Source organism: Manacus candei, unplaced genomic scaffold (assembly GCF_025592945.1).
Source record: "Manacus candei isolate 608988 ecotype Guabito, Panama unplaced genomic scaffold, ASM2559294v1 h1tg000028l, whole genome shotgun sequence".
Classification (NCBI taxonomy): domain Eukaryota; kingdom Metazoa; phylum Chordata; class Aves; order Passeriformes; family Pipridae; genus Manacus; species Manacus candei.
The window spans coordinates 6,741,419-6,763,194 of NW_026138076.1; the positions used below are offsets into that span (position 1 = coordinate 6,741,419).

General features: G+C 40.2%; 1 protein-coding gene across 15 annotated transcripts in view; it reads right to left on the reverse strand.

Moving 5' to 3' along the window:
* Positions 1–171: 171 nt before the first annotated feature.
* APBB2 (amyloid beta precursor protein binding family B member 2) overlaps positions 172–21,776 on the reverse strand; it is a 178,963-nt gene continuing 157,358 nt past the window's right edge. For 13 of the 15 annotated variants that reach the window (XM_051789949.1, XM_051789951.1, XM_051789954.1 and 10 more), the window contains 6 exons: positions 10,288–10,402; positions 7,963–8,050; positions 6,535–6,618; positions 5,914–6,029; positions 4,995–5,174; positions 172–4,419 (listed from right to left, as the gene is read on the reverse strand). In XM_051789949.1, coding sequence (XP_051645909.1) covers positions 4,252–4,419; positions 4,995–5,174; positions 5,914–6,029; positions 6,535–6,618; positions 7,963–8,050; positions 10,288–10,402 — 751 coding nt within the window. In that variant the 3' untranslated portion in view covers positions 172–4,251. Of the gene's footprint in view, positions 4,420–4,994; positions 5,175–5,913; positions 6,030–6,534; positions 6,619–7,962; positions 8,051–10,287; positions 10,403–12,130; positions 12,444–21,776 lie in introns of those variants that run through there. The other 2 variants (XM_051789961.1, XM_051789962.1) reach the window with 2 other exon arrangements.

Consider the following 21,776-nt stretch of genomic DNA (forward strand, 5'->3'; position numbering starts at 1 on the left):
TTGTCCCAGTTTGTAATTTTCAACTAGAAACTGTTGATTCAACTTTCCAGATGCAAAAGTCTCCATTGTACTGTTATTGCCTCTAAAGCCACCACTTTGTTTTTCCCGTCCCTCAACCACCATTTGGAACAAAAAAATAATTTCCCAGTTTCATGGAGCAGTAACAGTTGAGACAATCACTTTATGCAGCTAAATTTATTCTCAGAACAGATTACATTTAAATGTGGAGAAGTGGCCAACAGCAGGGAAAATTGTCCTTTTCTGTGTCAGTCAGATGCTTTATGTAAGACTGGGCTCTCCTAATAAACAGTGGATGTGTTTCCTTCTTTCTTACTGCTGTTAAACAAACCTGCTTTGGCTGACTGTACATACAAGTTGTAGCAATGTGTTATTAACCTGCCCAAGAAAGGAGTAATGTGGTCGATGGTAATGCTGAAATGCTGAGGCCATACTCACTGTTGAAATGAGAAAGTTCTCTTTTCCATGGGTGATATATTAACAGGTTTAGCTCTCTAGGTAAATGATCTATGAAATGCTTGATACATTTAAAAGGAAAGAGATGTAGAACTCTCAGTGACACAGAACTGATTAAGCTATTAGATACTACATAGTTTTTGTTCCTCTGTCTCAAAAGGGCATATTACTTCTCTAGGTACATGTGACTCTGCACAGGAAGTATATCACTAAAACCTCATTTTACTGTGAATGGATTCTATGCCCTTCCATGCAATTTTTGTTATTCCCATTTAACCACCCTGTAGGTGGCCTCTGTGGCCTTACATCTCTCACAGCCCCCCCTTGCTCCCCTTCAAATGAAACAGTAAGTGGCTTAAATAAAACCTTCAGCCAGCACTGCAGATTTCAAAAGAAAGGCTTTTATCTTTTAGTCATTGACTGAAAATAAATTTCCTTGCTTCTGCAAGGGAGTGTGTTAATGACATGACTGACTGACACATTATACTTACCTCTAACTTAGTACTTGCATTGAAAAAAATGAAGAAATTAGCTTTGCTTTACATGATTTTTCTACAGACTTCAATAAAAATGTGACTACAAATAATTACAAAGCCTGCCTTTTTTAGGCAACCTATAGTATACAGAGTGGAGAATGTTACAAGAGCACATCCGGTAAAGACAATACATCAACATAATAATGCAGGATATTTCAGTAAAAATAGAATAAATAAAATAAAAATATTTTAAGCTGTATTTAACAGGTTAAGTTAGAATATGGCATCAGACATACAAGGCATAGTGAACATGGCTGCCAGTCTACAGAATCACTAGGTATTATAAAAAATGCATAGATAACTGAAGGGTCGCTATAACATCAACTAGAACAGTGGCAGTTGCTCAAACACACACACCCCATACATACTTTTTTGGCCATGGTAAAAAGAGCATCTGAATATACTGTTTAACAAAAGATAATGGGCTTTGCAATATTAGGCTCCAACTCTGCAAACACCTGGATGTATATTAAATCTTTTGGAGAATAAGGAGATCTACTGAAGCAAAAAGGCCACATATAGTCAGACCATTAAGCACACTACTTAAATACTTGCAAAATCAACAGCATTTTGTTAACAGACACAAACCTCTTAAAACAAACATTGGTGAGTGAAGTACAGCTTTTCAAATACCCTTCTGTCTTCTCAGCCCTTCCTGCAATTGCACACATTGCTACTGAAAACTAACCAGATGTTCATAGCCTTGACAACACTGGTGCAGAACTTCACACTGCTGCTCACTAAGTGTTGGTTTAGTTAGAGTCTGGATCTTTCCTGGGGAGAATCAGCACTGTAGAGGTGCAATGATGAAATTTAATTATACTGCTTAAAATTATTTCACTGTTGTACAACAGTTGCAAATCCCAAATCACGCTGTTCCCAGCTGGAACTTTAAAAACACACTGTAAAGTAATTTAAAATAAAACTTGAATCACTGGCACAATGCCAAAAAAGGAAACTTTTATCTCTTAACTTCACAAATATACCTAAAGGTACAGTGTTAGCCACCACATTTTAAGGGCAGTCATCCCTGGAAGTGTTCAAGGCCAGGATGGATGGGGCTTAGCAACCCAGTCTAGTGGAAAGTGTCCTTGCCTATGGCAGGGGGGATGGAAGCAGATGATCTTTAAGGTCTCTTCCAACCCAAACAGTTCTGTGGTTCTCTGATAGGAAGTAAGTTTTTATACTGCTCCTAGCAGAGGTGACTGGGATCAATATTAGAAACTATAGAAGCAGGTGTGCAAGCTGCCATGCCCATGCTTTGTGATCTGGCTTTGTACTCGGTTAGACCACTGGTACTGCTTAGGGGGAGGGGAGTTGTTTGCACCCCCTCACCTGCAGCTCTCCCTGCACGCTCAGCACAAGCAGCTTCTCTTCCAGCTGTACAAGCAATAGAGCTGGTGCAAAGGAGATGGCAAGAAAGTGAGCCTTGAGAGGGGAAACAATTGCTTCAGTGCCTGAGGTGCAGAATCTCTGTCATGAAGAGATCTCAGATGGGTGGAGGATCAGCTCTTCAGAGCGTATTCTAGAGAGCTAAATATAATTACCATAGTTGCATAGCTAGCCTTCACCTGACATTTGCTCATACATCATGCTGAGTTTAGTTTAATGATATTTCAGCATTTTTCAATGCAGAAATTTCTGGAATCGTCATTCTTTTCCTGATGTGTTCCTAAGTTACTTTGCCCAGGTGTTGTCACTAATTTCTTTAAACAAGGAAATAAAAAAGAAAATAGTTTGTTTGTAACAGTCTCTTGCATAGTAAAATAAAAAGGAGTTATTGTAAGAATAACATTGACAATGTTCCTTTATCTTTGCAGTATGACCAGATTTGCAGACTTGGGAGACACTTAAGGTTTGGAACTTATCTATAAATGGAGGCAAAACATTTTTAACATTAGTTAAAAATACTTTTAAAATACTTTTAATGTTCCATGTCCAAAGTGTGTACCAATCTGCAGGTCTAGACAGAAGATGGCCAAGGGAAAGACTGAAGATGCATAACTGCATTTCAAAACTAGCCTGAGGTGCAATTTTGAGGGCAATGCTGGGCTGATTTGTGAGGGTCTGCAGGTGTGTCAATGAAAGCAATCAGATGAAGCCTTTGGAGCAAAAGCATTGAAATAACATTGTATCACCTGAAGCACTACCCTGTCAGAAAACAACTCTCTTCTAATTTTGTTACAAGAGCATTAAAAGTAAAATAATTTCATGGAATTTTGTAAATAACAAGAAACATAATTGTTCTTTTTCTGGCATGCTAAGTATTCAGCAGCAACCTCTAGGGGAAGGGGGAATTGTGCAACCAGACACGGAATTGAACATTTCATCAAACACTTGAATGGAAAAAGTATGGAATAGTTTAGCCTCTATAACAATTTTAAGACAATAAAATCATTATTTCTTACTTAGTCCTGATTGTTTTGAGCCCTACATGAAACAAATGGTATTTCTGATGAATAAATGACAGATTTAGGAGAATAAATTTAACAGCCAACAGTTTCATTTGTATGTTTAAAGCTGAAAAGCTTCAGTTGATCACCCTGCAACTCAATTACTAAAACCATTTCTGGATTTTTCATCATTGATTTGGTTTTAAACACGATTCTTCTCTAAGACCACAATGTGTAACCAAAAGATGAAATAATTACACCATGATTCCAAAGCATGTCAGGGAGATGTTAAAGTGGTTGCTAGACCAACGCTGACAAACAATTTAAAACTAACAGGTGTAGTTCTGTAAAAAACAAAACTTGTTATTTAATCTACAGTAATTCAATGGTAGCTAATACTTGATACCCATTCCAGTGTTGAAAACACAGCAAAGTGCTGTAGGATTTAAGATTGGTTTGTGACAAATCCAGCTCAAGAAGGTGAAATTTTAACTCAGGCATCATTCACTCCACGGACTTTAGCATGAGTTCACTGGGAGGGACATGGCCATATTCTTTTTTTGTGTGAGTTTAGGTAATGTTCATGTATTTACAATCAAACAAACCTTCCATTGCCCATGATGTAACTCACTGACAGCAAAAAAATTATTCATGCTTCTTTTCATATCAGACGATGGTGGCAAGAACGAGAGAACATGCTTGTCTAATATTGTTTTGATAAGGGTAAATTCTCTGAAGACAAAGCATCAGCGATTGAAATGGAAGGCCAGATATTGTCAGTTCATTTTCCTTAGTGTAGCTACTGTTATCTTCAGTTAAACGTTAGAAGAATCTTCCCTCTTGCGCAGCTATGGCATCTCAGTGACCGGACGTTTCTGTTTCAAAGTGTCAATGAGAGACAACACTCCTCTTTTTACGTTAGTTGTAACTCTTCTAGTCACCGAGTCTGCAGGAGGTGGGGGCGGTCGAACTTTCTGTGAAGGAGGTCTGGCTACTAAGCACTTCTGATACCGTAACTGCAACAAAGCAAAACCATTCCGCAATCAATACTCTATCCAATAATTTCACAGAGCATTTTAAATACACTCTTAGTACTTTCTCATTAAATATAGCCAAACCTCTGTTTTGGCTGTGACAGAAAGTGTAGCTCAAGTTAACGGGACATTGGTCTGTCAGTGTGTGGGCAGAAACTTCATTAGCACACAACAGATACTACATCATATAAACAGCCATTTGAAAACTGAAAAATAAGTTTTCTGGGTTCAGCTGCTTTGGAACAAGGATTATTTTCACTATATTGCCATTGGATTGTATAACAGTAGTGTAGTGAAAGAAAAGATTTCTAACTTACAGAGACATTGCAAAGGTAAGGAGGATGATTAAAGGGGCATTATTCACTAAACTGGCATTTCAAACTTTAAATGTTTGGATTTTAATTAATTAAATATATCATAACACCAATTCCTATTTTTATCTGTTCATTCTTTTTCTGCCTTGAAATTAATATAATTGCGAATTTGGAAAGATGATTATTTATGGAGACAGTGAAAAATCTAAGTGCTACTAGATGCCTTTGAAGAAGGTCACTTACCATACAAGCAGCCTGAACAGCTTCTGATACGTTGCCTGCATTTGGTTCGCACCAAAAAACGTGGCACTCAAAATGCTGGTTTCCTGTATCCATAATGAAGGCAAATGTGTGAATGTCTTTGCCTACTCCCATGAAGGACAGGAACCGCACACGACACTCCACCATGACTTCCTCTTCATTCTGGTAATGAATCAAATGACCATTACTCTTGGATATTCTGTGGAACTTCCAGTTTTGATTAAATAGGAGGATATGCTGAAATAGTATTGTAATTCCTGATTTATCTGCATATGCCCAGCGTGCTCAGGCCTGGGCTAGATCTCCTTCTAGGCTGTCACTGGAAAACCAAGGCTTTGAATGTTAGCACAGAGCATGTTGTACATTTCACAAACTGCTCGTTTTGTGAAGAAACAAAACAACATGCCTATAATGACTCCAAAATATGCTCCCCTATCACTGGTATGCTATAGAGATGCTGGTTTAGTACCTCATCAAAAGACATATATAAAAGACTTTCTTCAAAAGTTTCACTGTATTAATCTCTATGGAAAATGCTCTACATTTTCCTCTGTAACACAGATTTAAATATTACTCTTGGCTTCCATACCAAGAATAAAGTAAATATAGTTTGGAATTTAGGATTGTTACTTGGGGCTTAACCTACAACATTTTAGGCTCCAAATTCCTAGAAACTGAATTTAAGTATCTAATGAATACTTTTTATTTCTGAGAACATGCTTGGAATGGTAAAGAAAGCTGAAGCTGATACAAGCAGTAAGAGCCTCTGCAGATTCTGGAAAGAAACAAAATGCAAAATAAACAAATGAATTCCAGTGTAAATTAACTCTACTAACGTTTCTGTGTTCCTGGTTTTCAACACTCATGTTAAATGTGTTTTAAACAAGACAGTCTGCCTTACTCTTTCATTGATTACTGTGACAGTAGCATCAGCAACATTCATGGTAACTGCCATCCAGTCATCTTTGCTAGAGGAAGCCATAAGACTCTCAATGGCACTATTCAGAGTATCCATTCCTAAAAGAGAAGAAAATGCAATAATGAAAAATAAAATATGTAAACAATAACAAAACTTTTTATCTTTACATTGTAGTACAGAAAACAGATTGTTCTGGGCTCCTCATTAAAATTATTTTGATAATGGAAGGAAGTATTGTGAAGTTGTATTTCTTCATCTGCAAAACCAAAACAGGTGTTTCTGGCTTATAAAAACCAGGACAGCATCCTGTTTAGCTGCTGCACCGTTTCAGATCTCTAGGGCCCTTCTCATTAGTAGCAGAGCTTATATTCAGAGGAAGATGTAGAAAGAAACTTCACCTTCTTGGCAGTTCCCAAAATACCCTGGCTGCAAAACACATGTTCATAGGATGCCCTGAATATTTGATGTTTTCGTGCCTGATTCGTATGGCTGAAACACGAGAGTTGGTACCCTTCAAAAACCATGCATTTACCCTAGGCTAGCCAGAGTCCAGCTTTCAGAGCTTATGCAAGGCACTTTGGAAGACACTTAAGTGTTACATACCCACAGGTTTAGCTACAGGTAGCATGCCCAGGTACTGGACGTGGAACTTCTGTACCAGTTCTGTCTTTGGTGTTGGGAAATCTACTGCATGGGAACAAAACTCAATTTCTATTAATCAGCATTCACAGCAGGAAAAAACACTTTTATGTCATCAATAACATAGAACAGTTTACCCAGTAATTGCACTCTGAAGGTATTGATCGATTAAAATAGATTTTTACTTCTTCTAACAAGAGCAAGCCTCAATAATTTCTAAAGGAATTAGGAATAAATTTTCATCAGCTGATGTTTGGTGGACGCTAAGAATAAGGTCACATTATATTGCTGGCATGTTAAAAACCAGAAAACATAGATGAATGGGTTTTTGAGACATATAGACCTAAGTTTCACTAAAATAACTGTGTAAAATCTGGAATCTGCTTTTAATACCATCCTTGCTAATATGCTAAATACAGTCTCCAAATAATCAATACTACTGTCTGAACACTACACATTACACAGACCATTACACAAGTTGATGTATGGATTAGAAGTAAGATACTCATTAGAAATTGGTGGATCTAGAAGCATATAATGTCCTGTAAAGCTAACACAAAGTTTTACATCATCAAGTGTAAAACTCCCCAGTCCACAGACAGTATTAAGCGTTTCCCCCTGAACCCTGAGAGTACATAACTCATGAAATCTTTGAGTTTTGTGGGCTGCCCCCACGGAATCAAGACCATCATTTCCACAAGACTGTGACTGTCACTTCAGCCAACAGACACTGAAATTGCAACTACCAACTCTCATCGCTGCATCCAACAGGTGGTGACTATATATCTTTCTACTTTTATCCTTTCTTTCTCTTACCTTTCCTTATACATTTTAAGTGTTATTTTTATGCTTTTATATTGCTATAGTTCTGTATTTAATACCAATCAACATGGCTACATACATGTTTTCCTTTGCAACCAAAATAAACCCTACATATATATATTTACAAACATATTTATATTTAGAGTGTTGTTTCACTCTAATCCACCCCAAGGGACCTTTTAAAAAGAATCTGGGTTACCCTTGCCTTCTGGGGCAGGTTGTAACAGGAAGATTTGGCCAACTGGTGCAGTCTCAAGTCAGGAGGTATTTTGGTTTGAAAGGACATTATGTCCAAATATCCCCAAAAAAGTAAGACTGGATTTGCAACACTTGCACTTCAAAATAAAAGAGGAAATGCACAAGTTGACATAATTGAGTAGAGGTTCATTACTGTCAACATAACAAGTAAAAATATTTAAAGTAAAACAGGAACAGGTTACAGTCAGATACATTAATTAAAAGACAGGCTTGCTCTCCAATCAATATGGTGCATTTTCATCCAAAGCTGCATCAGAAACAAAACTCATCTAAAACAGGACCATCCTGAGGATATTAGCTGCAACACAGTACCTTGCAGAGGAACATCAAGAGTGACATTTGTCCTGTCTTGCAATGAGCTGCAAGCCATGGCTTTAGCATTCTTCCGTTCAGCCATAATCTGAAGAAGACAGTGATAATACAGCATTTTAAAAAAAAAGTACAGCAACAACTACAAATTTACTCCTATTACAATCCTAGTTTCTGAAATCTGAAGTAAGTCAGAAGCCACATGACTAAGTAGGTTATTCTTTTTAAATAACAACTTTAATTTTCCTCCACTTTATTCAGCATTCCTTTACTACATAAAGAACTTAAGTGGTGTACAAGCCTAGAGGAAAGATAGATGGAGGAGGAAAAAAACTAGCCATTTTTCTGAACAGTAGAATTGCAGCTGATAGGAGGAGGAGTAATATAGCAAGAAATATAAATATTTAACGCACAGAGAAGAGTGTTCATTATTTATGTTTCTCTCTGAACTATCTTCTGCTGTATATGATTTTTTCCTCCATTTTTATGTTTATTCTGGAATTAAAAATCCCATGCAAAATACAACCTGTTCTTCCCCCAACATATTTAATAGTAGCAAAAGAGGAAAAAAAAAAACCTACTTCAAAATAACCATTTTGGATGGTTATTCCCTACAAATATATGACAGAGAAGGTATCCAGGGAAGCTAACAGAGGTTTCCCAAAGCTCATATATGAACCATTGCTATCTGCTTCTTTATGCTACATCTGTTCCATTAGCTATAGTCTTAAATGTCTAGTTGTTCTCTTGTTGTTCTCTTATCCAAAATTGGTGTCAGAAGTTTCATGTCGTAGTTACTTGTGTGACAGCTCTGCTCCCTTTCTGATATCCCTGCGTATAGCTACCACAGTATTTACTTCATGTTGACCTTACTGGATAAAAGCAGCTGTGCTAGGGCCTGGGTAGCATGTTTTTTCCTGCTTGACTTGCTGGAAACACCTGTGTGAATTGGAGAATTGGAGAAGAACTAGAAAGAACACAATAGGTCTAGGCTTCTCCAGTCAGCCACTGCTGCAGTCCCTGGTGTTAAACTTCACCAAGCACAGCCTGCAGCTCCTTGGCCAAACCAAGCAGCTACCTGAGTGCTGCTACTGCTACTCCCTCTGGCACCTGAACCAGGACAAACATGCCAGACTTTGCACAGTTGCTGGGCTGCCTTCTGCCTCAGGCATAACTGTGCTGCCTAGAGGGCTACAGTAATGCACACTGTGCAAATGCTCACCTTGCTCGCATGAGATATCACAAGTTCAGAATCACATCTGTGGTGTTGCAAAAATGAAAATTTTTTAGACTATACAACTGACTATAGAGGAGGGTTTGGCGTCACTGATTCCACTCACTAACATGAAGACAAAATGTAAAAAGCAAATGACAGGCATACAGCAGAATTTCAGAACTTGAACGGTTTCTAAATAGCTTTTCTAGAAGAGCTGTGACTTATGAGGAGGGACAAGTTACACAGAGATAACTGATAAAGTTATTAGTCCCCACAGCCCACTCTTCCTGTGGTGCAAACTGCCATATTTTAATGAAAACCAAAATTAGAAGCATAGTATTTTCAAAAAGGGGGATGCAGCTGCAAATCCACCACAGCTCAATAAAAGAGTAAAAGAGGAGCTTCAAGTAGATTGGTTTAACTTCCTCTTTAAAAAGTATTTCAGTCAGACTGCTTGCTGTAAAGAATGTGCTGCCTTGCTATTGCTGCATGAAATGAGTGTACAGAGGACACTCATAAACAGATCATCCAAGAAAATCAAAATTAATAACCAGGAAATGGTGTCAAATCTATAAGGTAAAATGATCAAAAAATACAGTCCTCTCCAGTATTACAGACAACACTATGATCAGCAGGAGCTAGGATTCTTTACTATTCCTAACCACAGTAGCTTACACCCCCTCTTCTCCATGATTTTTTTAAAATATACTTAGCAACTATTTTCTGTCTCTCCTGCAGGATAATACCATTGAATAACACCATTCAAGCAAGGTCTGATTTATTTATGGAGTTTAAGATCACAGTTTATTATTCATTGAAGCTCTGTGTTCTTTTTCCATTTTGAACCTGCAGCTTTTTTCTTACTCAAGAAAACCTTCAGTCGCTATACACACTTGTCAAATCAAAAGCACATACCATCTTTCTCAAATCTAAATGCTCACTCTCCCATAATTCCTATCCGTTTGCATCCTTTCCTTTACAAATTCTCTACATCATTCCTGTTGCCAGTGATATAAACTAAACTAACACTGCATACAACTGCTGATTACATGTATGTATAAGGCTCAGGGATCTCTAAACAGACAAATGCAGCTGATTTTAAATCCACTTGCCTTTGAGCAGATTTCATGTAAACTGGTAGCGATGGCTTTTGCAGGTGTGTCACATCGAAACACATGACATTTTAGAATTCTCGTGTCTTTGTCTCTTGCCACATAAGCAAAGTCTCTGTGTAAACAAAAAAACCTGACATATTAGAAACAAGCAAAACAAACTATGGCAGTAGAATCAGTAGTATCTCCAAAACAGCAAGTCCTACTTCAATTTAACAGGTGTGTGCCTCAGCTCTCAAAGAATAAAACACAGACTTAGACAAAGCAGATCTACAAATGTAATAAACTGCCTACCCATGAAACATATATGTGAAGTTTGGTGCTCAATCTATATAATTAAAAAGTTCATTACAGTTTCCTAACCATGCAACTTACTGAAGTTATAACCCATAATTCCAAATGCAATTGTAAATACACAGGAAAATTTACTCAGATGTTTTACTGAAGATGAAATGGGGAGAGAATTACAAATTAAGACAGAAAACACATGCAGCTCTCAACTGTTAAAAAAATGAGAAACTGCATACAAGATTGTAGTTAGAAAAAAGTTGTATTTCAAAGGACTGTATAAAGTGTTTAAAATATGCAGATAGTAATTAGAGATCTGGTTGCATTAGGGAGATGTGAACCTGCCGAGCTTTGCTCACACTAATTGCCCTAAATTTCTGACCTTATTTTTTCAAAAGTTAAATAAAGCTGCCCTACAAAAGATATTTTTTGCACTGTACTTGCTAGTCACCACAGCACAGTATAGCTTTCTAGCATGGGTGAAGGAAGTGCCAGAACTAGGTTTATTTGTTCTCAGGCTTCTTAAGAGCTGGAGCTCTTCTGAAAAAGCTGAAGTGGTATATGCTGTGTCAGGAAGAAGCTTGGCTTTGCCCAGTTGCCATCCTTGCTATACCAGACTCTATGTTCATTGGTCTTGCATGTCTGCTTTTTCATGTCCTCCAAGCAACCACAGCCCACTCCTACTTTGTGACCCTCCTGTTACCTCCAGATTTCTCTGGGACTTTTCATCCCTAGCTAAGTTATACTGAGTAGTTAACTACAATTAAATCAGACAAGCAAAGTTGGAGCTCCCAACAGCCTCTTATGCCTGAAGTCTCTCTCTCTGAAGTCTTCAATGCCTTTCTGCTTTCCACATAAATAATTACCATCAAGATTCTAACTGGTAAAGAGTTAGAATGGCAAAGGATACTCCTAAACCCCAGGTTTAGTATAAACTAAAGTATTTGTTTATAAAAATCTGTAAATATTCCAAGCAGGGTTTAATGTAGCATGGATGGCCAATTTCTTCATTCATTTGAAAGGCCCAATGAACTGAAGAATTCTATACCGAAGCTATTCAGGGAGAAAGAGTGACTGTGGCAGATGGATTGCTGGCCTTCCAGCTCTGTATGAGAGATGAACGCTGTCCTGCAGTTAAGTACAGTACCCATATCTAACTGAACAGCACTAGATTTTGCCCTTAATGAGCCCTTGAAATGTAAGGGCTGCTCAGTAACAGGTACAGGTGGTTGTTCCATCTAACTGCTTTGCAACCTGGAGCCTGATGAGCAATACTTTAAGAAAACTAAATGATATAAAACTATCAGGGGATGAGATTTGGAAGCAATTCCACATGACAGAACAGTGCAGAAACACAGTGAAGATGGAGACCCCTCTCCATCTCACTGCATGCCAACCTGCAATGGCACACACCAGGGCACAGCAGAGACAGGAGGCAGCAGGGCAGTACGTGGAGTGTGTTGCCACCCGAACCCTTCCTGCACAGGGAATGTAGCCCACAGGCTGCACTGGTTTTCACTGCAACACTGCCCTCCAGCACGTAAGATACAGGCACCTTGAGGAGGGATGGTGTTTTACCCAACTGCTCGTGACTTGCAGGAAAAATCACAAGGCAATAATCCAGGAAGGTGCTGTCTATTACAGAAGATGCCCTGAGGTTCCTAGCTCCAGACTGACCCTCAGACGCTTGTCCACAAGAGCCTTTTGGCTCTTTTGCTGCAAGATCACAGAGGTGCTGAGTTCCAGCTGCAGTCTTGCTCCTGGAAAAAGGCTGATGCTTTTGGCTCATCTGTACATGTGCCAAGTCTTGTTTTAGAATGGCTTCCTCCTAGCTAAATGTTTCAAAAGCAAGTTGAAGACTCCTAGCTGGACTCTAGTAATAAGACTAAGAAAAGGGAGTATGGCTTACCTATGGTTTATGAAAAATTAGCAGCTACGGGTTAAAAAATGAAACCAAGCGCCACATAAAAAACCTTTGAGAATTTTGCCTTTTGAAGTAAGCTTTCAACATTATTGGTGTTTCTCCTGAAAGACCTGCAGGGCAGGTCTCTGAAAATGCTCAGGCTCACAAAAGACCCACATAAAAAATCCTGAGCTCTAAAGAAACCTTGCCTGTTTGAGAGCTGTGAGGAATTGCCAAACATCCTATGCATTTTGAATTTTTGTTTTCTACATGTTTGGCTTTAGCTGCTGTCTTTTAAATGTCCTGAGTTACAGACTTCAGATTTTTGAGTCCAAATATCTTCCCTAACAAATATTTTAACTGCAATGCAAAAACATTATTCACTTAACAGACATGGATTTTCCACCATAACTTCATTGAGACTTCCCCCCACTCTCCATGCAAGAAAAACTTGCTGGAAGTGACCATGACTTGCAGAGTAGCAAAGACACACATAGCATAAACAAGCAGACTGCTGCACACACCTTATTATGGGATCGAGGTCTGTTCTTTCAGAGTGCAAACATAACAGCTGAAACCTGTGTTCGCATTAACTTAAAACAACATTGGAAGTCATCTGTGTGACCATTAGATTGTTATTTATTACCATATACAACTATTTATGCCAAATCAATACTGTTCCTTTGAGGACTTGTAAACAGGTGATTTATGCATCCCTTTACAAGATGATCCTAGAAAAAGCATCTGGTGCTGTTTTGCCAAGATGCCTGCACTGCACAGAAGCCTGTTTGACTAAACAGAAATCTGCATAGCCTGAGGAAGCTATACAATACCAGGATTTCCAATTTTAAGGCCAGCACCTTCAAAGAGTTGCACACTCACAGAAGAAAACCTGCTCCTTCTGTTAGCCATACAGCTATCTGTTAGAACCTTATTTTACTGTTAAGAAAAGCTAAGGTGGGACAAAGCCACCAAAGCAAATCATAAGGGCTTAGAGGACATAGCACATTGCCAGCAAAATCCATTTGAAACAGCCCAATAAATTGTGGCCCAACCTCTGATCAGTAGCTCTGGCAATGCGCTGGCACACCACAACTTCACAACTTTCTCAAAAAACTACCATGCTGTGGGAGTTCACATCAGGATGGGCATCTCCACTGTGCTGCCAAATCCCTCCCTACTACACTGGAGAACCACTGGGGCCACAATAAATCTCACCTTGCAGAAAGTTTATCTGAGATCCAAGCTCTACTGCAAGGATTTTCAGTCTTATCTGTAAGATAATACTAAATGTGTTTAGTCAGCACATTACCTCCCAGTGGAGGTAGGACTCAAAGGACTGCAGAGATAAAAATGAGTCAAATAATTTAAAGTCTGTTAAACTAAAAGACTGAATTCTGTTAGGATCAAAGATCTTGGTTGTAAAGGAACATAGCTCATAATTATACCCCATAAGTGGGAAACATCTTTGCTAAAAGTATTTTCAACATCATTTTAAAGGCAGAGAGAGGTGGACTGGGGGCAGCCCGCTGAGCCTCGAGTTTTTCTCTCAAGTCTAAATTTACTTCTCTGATCAAAGGAGACCAATGTGGAGGGCACCATGAACAGTAATGAGCTTGCATGCTTTTGGGTAAGAACATTTCTTTTCTCCTGGAAGGCTAATGACAGCCAAATGAACAAGCCACATGCAGAGCCCAGCTCAGTGACCATTCTGACCACAGGTAAGACCTGTGGCAAGGGCACAGAGGAGTCTGATGAGTGTTATGGATGTGGTATCTGTAGTGGGACACTGCAGGTGTCCCACTTTAGTCCTGCCGTGTCAATGTCCTCCCTTACACAACTGGCGCAGGCATAAACCCCTCTGCCCTGCTCCCGAGGAGGTAGTGGACATTCACATGTAGGCCTGGAGGTATTCATCCCTGCTGATGGGGCAAAATGGGCTCTGGCGTGAGAAACATCGGCCGTGTCTTAGAAAGTGTCGCAAATCAAAAACCCTCAAAGTGCCCCCAGAATAATTTCTGGGGTCTTCCACCAGAGGACTGGACGTGATCCAGTGTTACATCAAACAGTGTAAAACTACTCCTCTCGCCCCAGGGGAGGTACCTGGGAGTTCCCACCTGAACCTGAATGCATATTAACCCATTGAACTTTATGTTTGTGAGCTTCCCCCATCCCTGGTGAATCAAGACTGTGACCATCACTTTGGCCAACAGACATCATAACTGCCTCAATACTGCAGTGCTGCACACAACGCTGCCGTAGAGCCTCTCTGGCACTTGGTCCTGCACCTTCTGTAAATATTTCTGCTTGTAACAGTATGCAATCATAAAATAGGCTGTATAGCACAATTACAGAAGAAAACGAAATGCCAGCCAATACATCAGTTTCAAGTACTGAGAGCTAATAAAACCCTTGTGGTGCTGTTTCAGACTCACACACCAGTGTTTCATTTTAAGTACCTGAACACCTTGAACAAAGCAAATCAGCTAATTACACTCATGGATTATGACTATACATAAACCTTTAGATGATCAGGGCCTGCATCTGTATGAAATGTGAGTTCTTCAAAACCTGTGGTACTGCATCATGTACAACTCTGTTTTCAAATCATCAATCAAAATTAGCCCACAAACAGTCCTTCCCCCTTCTAACAGTGCACAAACAGTACTACTGATTTCATTAATTCATGGAAGTCACCTAGATGCCTGTGCACTCGCACAGGCCCTACATAGCACCCCAGCAGCCAAGACCTGGAGATGGAGGTATGGGCTGGTGCCAGTTGGCTCCTCCACTGCCAGTGGAAGCCCTGCAGCGCTGCTTCAGGCGTTTCTAGGCATTTGGAAAACTGACTTCCGCACTCCCTCATGGAAAAAAAGGTATGGCTTTGGAGATTTCAGCATATCTGCTTCCTGCAGCAATAATAACAAACTTAGGACCACAATGGAACAGCTTCTTGTTTGTCCAAAGCCTTGAATCATAAAAAAGCCAGAAGACCTCTCTCTGATTCTTCTTCCACTTCAGATCCCTTTTGGGTTGCTTCATCTATAAACCTTTATTTGACTACAGCTCACTGGAAGCTGATTAACATTTAAGTGAGATTTATGTGCAACAAGCCCCTTTGATAATGAAGAAGTGCCAAGTAATGTGTTTGCAATAGAAATTTATGGAAAAGGGCAAATGCTTCCTCTTACCACTTCCCTGTCTTTATACCCTGCTGGGAAAACAAGCGAAAAAAGAAATCAAAAAGCCATTAGAAAGCCCATGGCTGAATAGAGAGCTAGCACAGGGTTAACAGATCACACCTCATCCAGCTGGAGTCTTCTCTCTCTCCATAGGGTCTGTGTTCACGTGAAATCTGTAGGATCTGAATGACAGCTCCTGATAAAGTTTCATTCCACGTCAGTGGGAAGAGCAGCAAGGTGCTTAGTGGGAGAATAATGTTGCAGAAAAAAGCTATGTACGCTTGAAAACTTTATAGCACAGGGGTACCACTTCTGTTGATACAGGATTATAGAGAAGGAGTACTGCACTGTAGGTAATTTTTAATTTTTTAATCAGTTGCACATGTACTACACAATCCACTAATATCTTTCCAGTTATAGGAACTGGATATTTTCCAGTACTCTGGAAAAAAGCTAGAAACCCAGAAAAATAGATAAGGATTATTTTGCTGCAAGAGTAGGTAAGACTGGTTCTGCTGAGCAGTTAAAAGTTCAGTAGAAATTTCTTTACTTCTAAAGAGTACAGGACTAGAGAAAGACATTTTAAAAACCAATTTTGAGAGTTGTAAACACAATGTAAGGTGTTAAGTAGAAGGGAATTTAATTTTTATTTGCTCTTTTACTCTCCTTAATTGGCAAATGTCTACAGTAATTGACTAAACCTTAGATAGCCATACCTATTTAACACCTGGCTAAGCATCATTTAGCTGCTCAACCTTGGATGAATATAATCACATTAAAAGCAATTTATGCTAATGCTGTCCTGTTTGAGTAGCAGTTATAACCGTGTGCCACTATTAGGCTAACGTCCTAGGAGGCATCCCAATTAAGTACAATCTGAAAGAGCAGCACATCCTCCATTACCTTCCCACTATAAACTTATTTCTTCAAAGGACTGCAGAAGAATATAGAATTGCATTAATCCTTTTTTTTTTTGTTTTTGGTTAAAAAATCCTGACACCTTAGCCTTGAAGTCTGAAATTTTTTTACTCTTATCAACCAAAATAAATTGCTGTTATTTAAAACAACTATATTAGAATGATACACATGCAGGAAAATGTAAATTGCTTTACAGATTTATGTATTACAAACTGTAACAAGAATCCTTGAACCAGAAAATTATATTCTCTGAGTTTGGCTTAAAATTGATAAACATTCATCCAGAGTAGCCTACAGAAGATGACAGATTTCTCTGTACTGGTGTACAGACTCCTCTGATTGCAGGGTCACAGAGCACACACCGCCATGCTGTGGGTGTGGTGGGGGGAAACAGTTTTCCCCCTGAAGTTATAAAATGGTAAAACCCCAGGGGGTGGTGACCCTGGAAGTTTTGAGGTTTTACCCAATGAGTGCTTCTGCAAAATATAAACATATCACAAGCAGAACGGAATAGAAGGTTAGTTGTAGTTGTTTTAGAAGAAGTAGCCATGTTGTAGAGCCACGAGGAAGGGGCTTGGAGCCCCTTGGGTCCTCTGCCCCCCCCCCCCCCCCCAGCCCTGGCTGGGGGCTACAGGGACTTGGAACAGCGTAAAGCTGGGCTAATTACCTGTGGCTGAAAGCTAAAGAAGTTTTCTCCACCGTGAGGGAGCAGAGACAGAGCAGCAGCAGAAGCAGCGTCTAGAGATTGTGGCTAAGAGCCAAGAGATAACTGAAGAAGCAGCAACAAACATGCAGTCAAGGAAGACACAGAGTTGTCTGAGAGAGCCAGCAGCAGAGAGAGAATTAGGCTCTACAGAGACAGAGTTGGGGTAAGAAACTGAACCAAAAACCCCAAACTCCTTTTGTGACCTTTCCTAAGTGGAAAGGATGGACTCCTGCTGAATGGAAGTCCTAAAACTGCAGCAGCACTGCAGAGAGGAGCTAAAAAGCTCAGAGAAGGAATGCGGAGAGGGTGACCTTGGTCCCCCCCGCTGCACAAAGCTCTGCAAAGGGGGCTGTTTTTCCCCTGAAGATACAGACCGTCACGAAGACCCCCGTGCTTCGTGGTATGACCGTGGTGACGCGACTGTTGTCTGGGTGAATGCAGTCCATGGAAGAGAAGACCCTCGCTTGAAGAGGAGTGGCCGAGGGGCTTGGATACCCCCTCGTGTGTGCTGGCAGAGATCCAGTTACAGCTGCTGCATGAGAAGAAGAGAACCTGCTGCCTTAGAGACATTGCTGCTCTGAGAGTGAAAAGGGATCTTTTCCTTCTTCCCTCCTGGACTTTTATTTGGAGGGGAGAAGAGATTTGATTCATTGTAAACACTTATGTCATGGTAGAGATAGTTAAGATTGTGTGTGTAATGTATTGTAATATTTATTTGTGCAGTCGTTGTAATATATTCCCTTTCCCCCATTCTGAGTCTCGTGTGGTGTCTGGAAAACCCATCTCACATTTGGGTTGAGATGTGGGAGGGGGTTTGGACTAGGGAATTGAATTTTTGAGGCTCTCAAACCATGACGGTGGGGAAACCATTTCCTGAGTCCATAACCTTCAGGTTTCACTTTGCTTTCTGCAAACAGCTGACCAGAGACTTGTGAAAGCGGGAAGAAAAAAGAGGGAGCAGCCACCACTACAGCAGAGCGGGTCCGAGGCACCTGGCAGGAGGCTGCCATTCACTGTCAAGACATGAGCACCCATGGAAGCAGAGTAAATCAGCAGAGAAGGAGAAAAAGCAAGAGAAGTGAGAGGAGACTCATGAGAAAAGTAGATAAATATAATGCCATCAACACCATGCTTGGATGGTTTTTTTCCATGACACACAAATATTCTAGTATCACAAATGGCAGAGAAGACAAGGTGCAAGAAACTTTGCAGTAGTATGTATGACAGAAATTATAGATCCCCTGGATTAACATTTCAGACTTTTTATCCAGGCTGCTCTTTCACATAGGAGAAAGGAGAATGATTTATAGCTGAGATGAAATCTGTGACTCTGTTCAGTGCACTTGTCTTTTTATTAGGGTCACATCAAGGAACTTGTGAAGTTAGAGAGAAAAATCCAAAGGTAAGAAACCATAACTAGATGAAACAAGCAGCACTCACAAAAGCTGCAAAATCTGTTTGTACAAGATTTACTGAGGACTTCTCAACTTCCATTTCACCTACCAGATACCAGACAGACACTGAGTGAAACCACTTCTGCCCTTCCACATCTTCCAAAGGAAACCCACAGCCCCTTCTCCAGGTTACTATACACCAACTACTTTGGAATCAAGTTCAGGATGAGGAGAAAGAAAAATAACTACTCCCAAGAGTCTTCTCCTTCCCATTTCTCGTAGACAGTCATGGTGCATTTAACCACGTGTACTCTTCTCAGTGATGAGAGCTGGAAGAGATGTGGGGGAGAAGGAAGTTTCCCTATGTTTCTGACAGTTGCTGGCAATCCTAGACACACAGGAAAGCCCTGCAATTTTCCTTCACTCCAGAGGCTCCATCTCACAGAGCTCCTACACCTCTTTGGCTGCTCCCCAGCTACAACTCAGAATGGCACACTAGGCCACCACTACATTACCCTAGACACTAATTTTTAATTCAACGAGTGAAAATGCCCTCCCCAAGCAGAGATTTTTGGGAGACTTCTTATTTCAGTTCTTACACAATTGGAAAATGGATTTCCTTGCAGCAAAACATCAGTTCTGCATTTATTAAATTCTCCTCAAATGGTCTGGCATTGACAGAGTGTAGCTTGTTTTTCTAATTCAAGCATACAGTTTGTAGGGCAAATTATCCCCTGCTGAAAGGCTGTTTGCTTCATTCCTTGATAATGTCACTTGCTAACTCTCAAGGAGGAGCTACGGCTACTTTGTGTGATACTCGGAGGCTTTAGTCTGGCAGCCCTAAAACTCACAGCTGCCGATTTTTCTTTGATGTCTTATCATTGCCACAGTTCTGCATGCTTCCAAAATTTGTTAAAGCCCTCTCAGAGCTGATACGTCTGATACCCAGCTCAGCCCTTCAGAGCCCAGCATTTCCAAGCCTCAAAGCATTTGCATGACTTTCACTCCAATTTCCTTCCTGTGGCCTGATCCTCATGCGGCTGCGGAAGCCGGTCCCCCAGACGCGGTTGCCAGGTCTCAGCACTGCTCACTACCTCCTCCTGCGCAGGGTGGGCAGGAATCCAGTCAGCCTTTCCACCACTGCCTTGCAAGCCAGAAAGGTGGCTCTGAGAGATTACAAAGCATTTCCCTTTCTACTACCAAGGTCTATATCCCGTTCCTGCAAAGGGTCACAGATTTGCATCGACAAGAGTCATGTCAAAGTGCAATTCTGTAGCTGAGTTGTCCAGATCCATGAGCTCTGCTAGCACAGTGACAAGAGTACAGATTGTACCGCTAAGACCTATGTTCCATGCTGGTCCTTATTCCCAACCTCACCTCATGATCACATGGCCAAAAAGTACAACCATTGTGGCAAGGAGGACAGTTCATCATACGGGCTGTGGTCACCACCAAAGTGGTGCCCTGGAAACTGCTCTCCTGTAGGACCAGCAGCCCAAGGGGGCCCAGCTATACATGCTGCTGGTGCTTGGGGATCAGGTGGGGCTTACTGCTGCTCACCAACTGCTAGACAGACAAGGCAAGCTGAAAAGGCAATCAGTAGCTTAGACCTCTGCTTGTTTGTTAAATGGATTTAACAAAAGACAGAACTTCTGTGACAGATCATATGAAATTCACTGACCACCGACTTGATCAACACCAAGTTTTCATGGTGGGGTTTTTCTTCCTTAATTGCTTAATTTTTGAAATGTGCACAGGCAGGGGCCTGCCTTCTTACCCTGTGCAGCAGTTTTCAAGGAAAACGCACACAAATGAGGAAGTTTGTCAAGGTCATTAGAGTTGCTGCTTCTCCTGTGCAGCACTGTAAAGTGGTGGTTTAACTCCTCAGGATGGCCAGTCTAGCATTTCTGATGAATCCTGGATTTCCTTTAAGTAAATGAATGTGCTATTATGCCTATGAACTTCTGAATATTTTTAACAATACTTCTGTCTTCCAGATCTAATTGGAAGGCGTGGACTTTTGTTTATAAGGAATATCTAAAGATTTAATAGAGAAATACATCAAGTTGAGATGTTCAAAGCACTGTTAAAGATTTAACTGAATAAGACAGCGGACTACACCAGAATAGTTAATCTCTCCAGTGTGATTTGTTTTATAAGCAATGCTTCCTCTTTATTATTCAGACAGAGAACACAGCAGTTGTGCACAGACACTACCCATGAATCTGCTTGCAGCACACTTTTGCCAATGTTAGGCTGGGAGGATCATCTCTTCCTACATTCATGAAACCTGCATTAGATTGCAAAGCCATAACCAAGAAAGTTCAAACATTTCCCCAGGCCAACACTGCCTACAGAATTGATTAAAAAACAGTCAAGCCTGGAAACTGTTCTCATTATATTCCACAAAGCAAACATGAGGAATGGTCTACATCTCTAAACCATATTCCTTCCACCCAGTCCCGCTTTGAAGTTTTTGCAATTTAGAAGAGCAAACAAACCCCAGATCTCATCTAAGGGATGCAATTCTATTGCTAAGAGCCTTTGGAGTGGCTGCAGCCCTTGTGCTGCAAAGCACCTGACTACAATGCCTTACTGTCTGCTCTCCCATGAAACGGGAAGCATTGTAGAGAATTCCAAATGACCCCTTTGTACATCCAAACAAATCAAACAAACTTTTCTTCAAACTTGAAAGACAAGTGAGCAACCCAGATGGACCCAAAACAAATACCAAAAATAGGAAATAAATATTGATATTTCCCATGCTTGCTAAACTTAGCTCTTAAATCCCCTGCTTTAGTATCATGTTTTTTTCAAATTTAAATAAAAGGTGGGACTTTAATACTACTGTCTTGCATTTCAGATTCAGGAGAGCAACATAATCTAAATTTTAATCTCAAACACTAGAAGCAAATATTAGAACCCCTCCATCACATGATTTTAAACTGTCCCAGTATTAGAGGGTTTGGAACCTGGAAAAAACAAAATAACCAACTTGACAATTCTGTTAATAGTAAGGTGAAAAGGCGACACAGAGACAGGAATTTACTCACTGAAGCTGAACTTCTGTTCACTGATACAAGCAAACCAATACAACA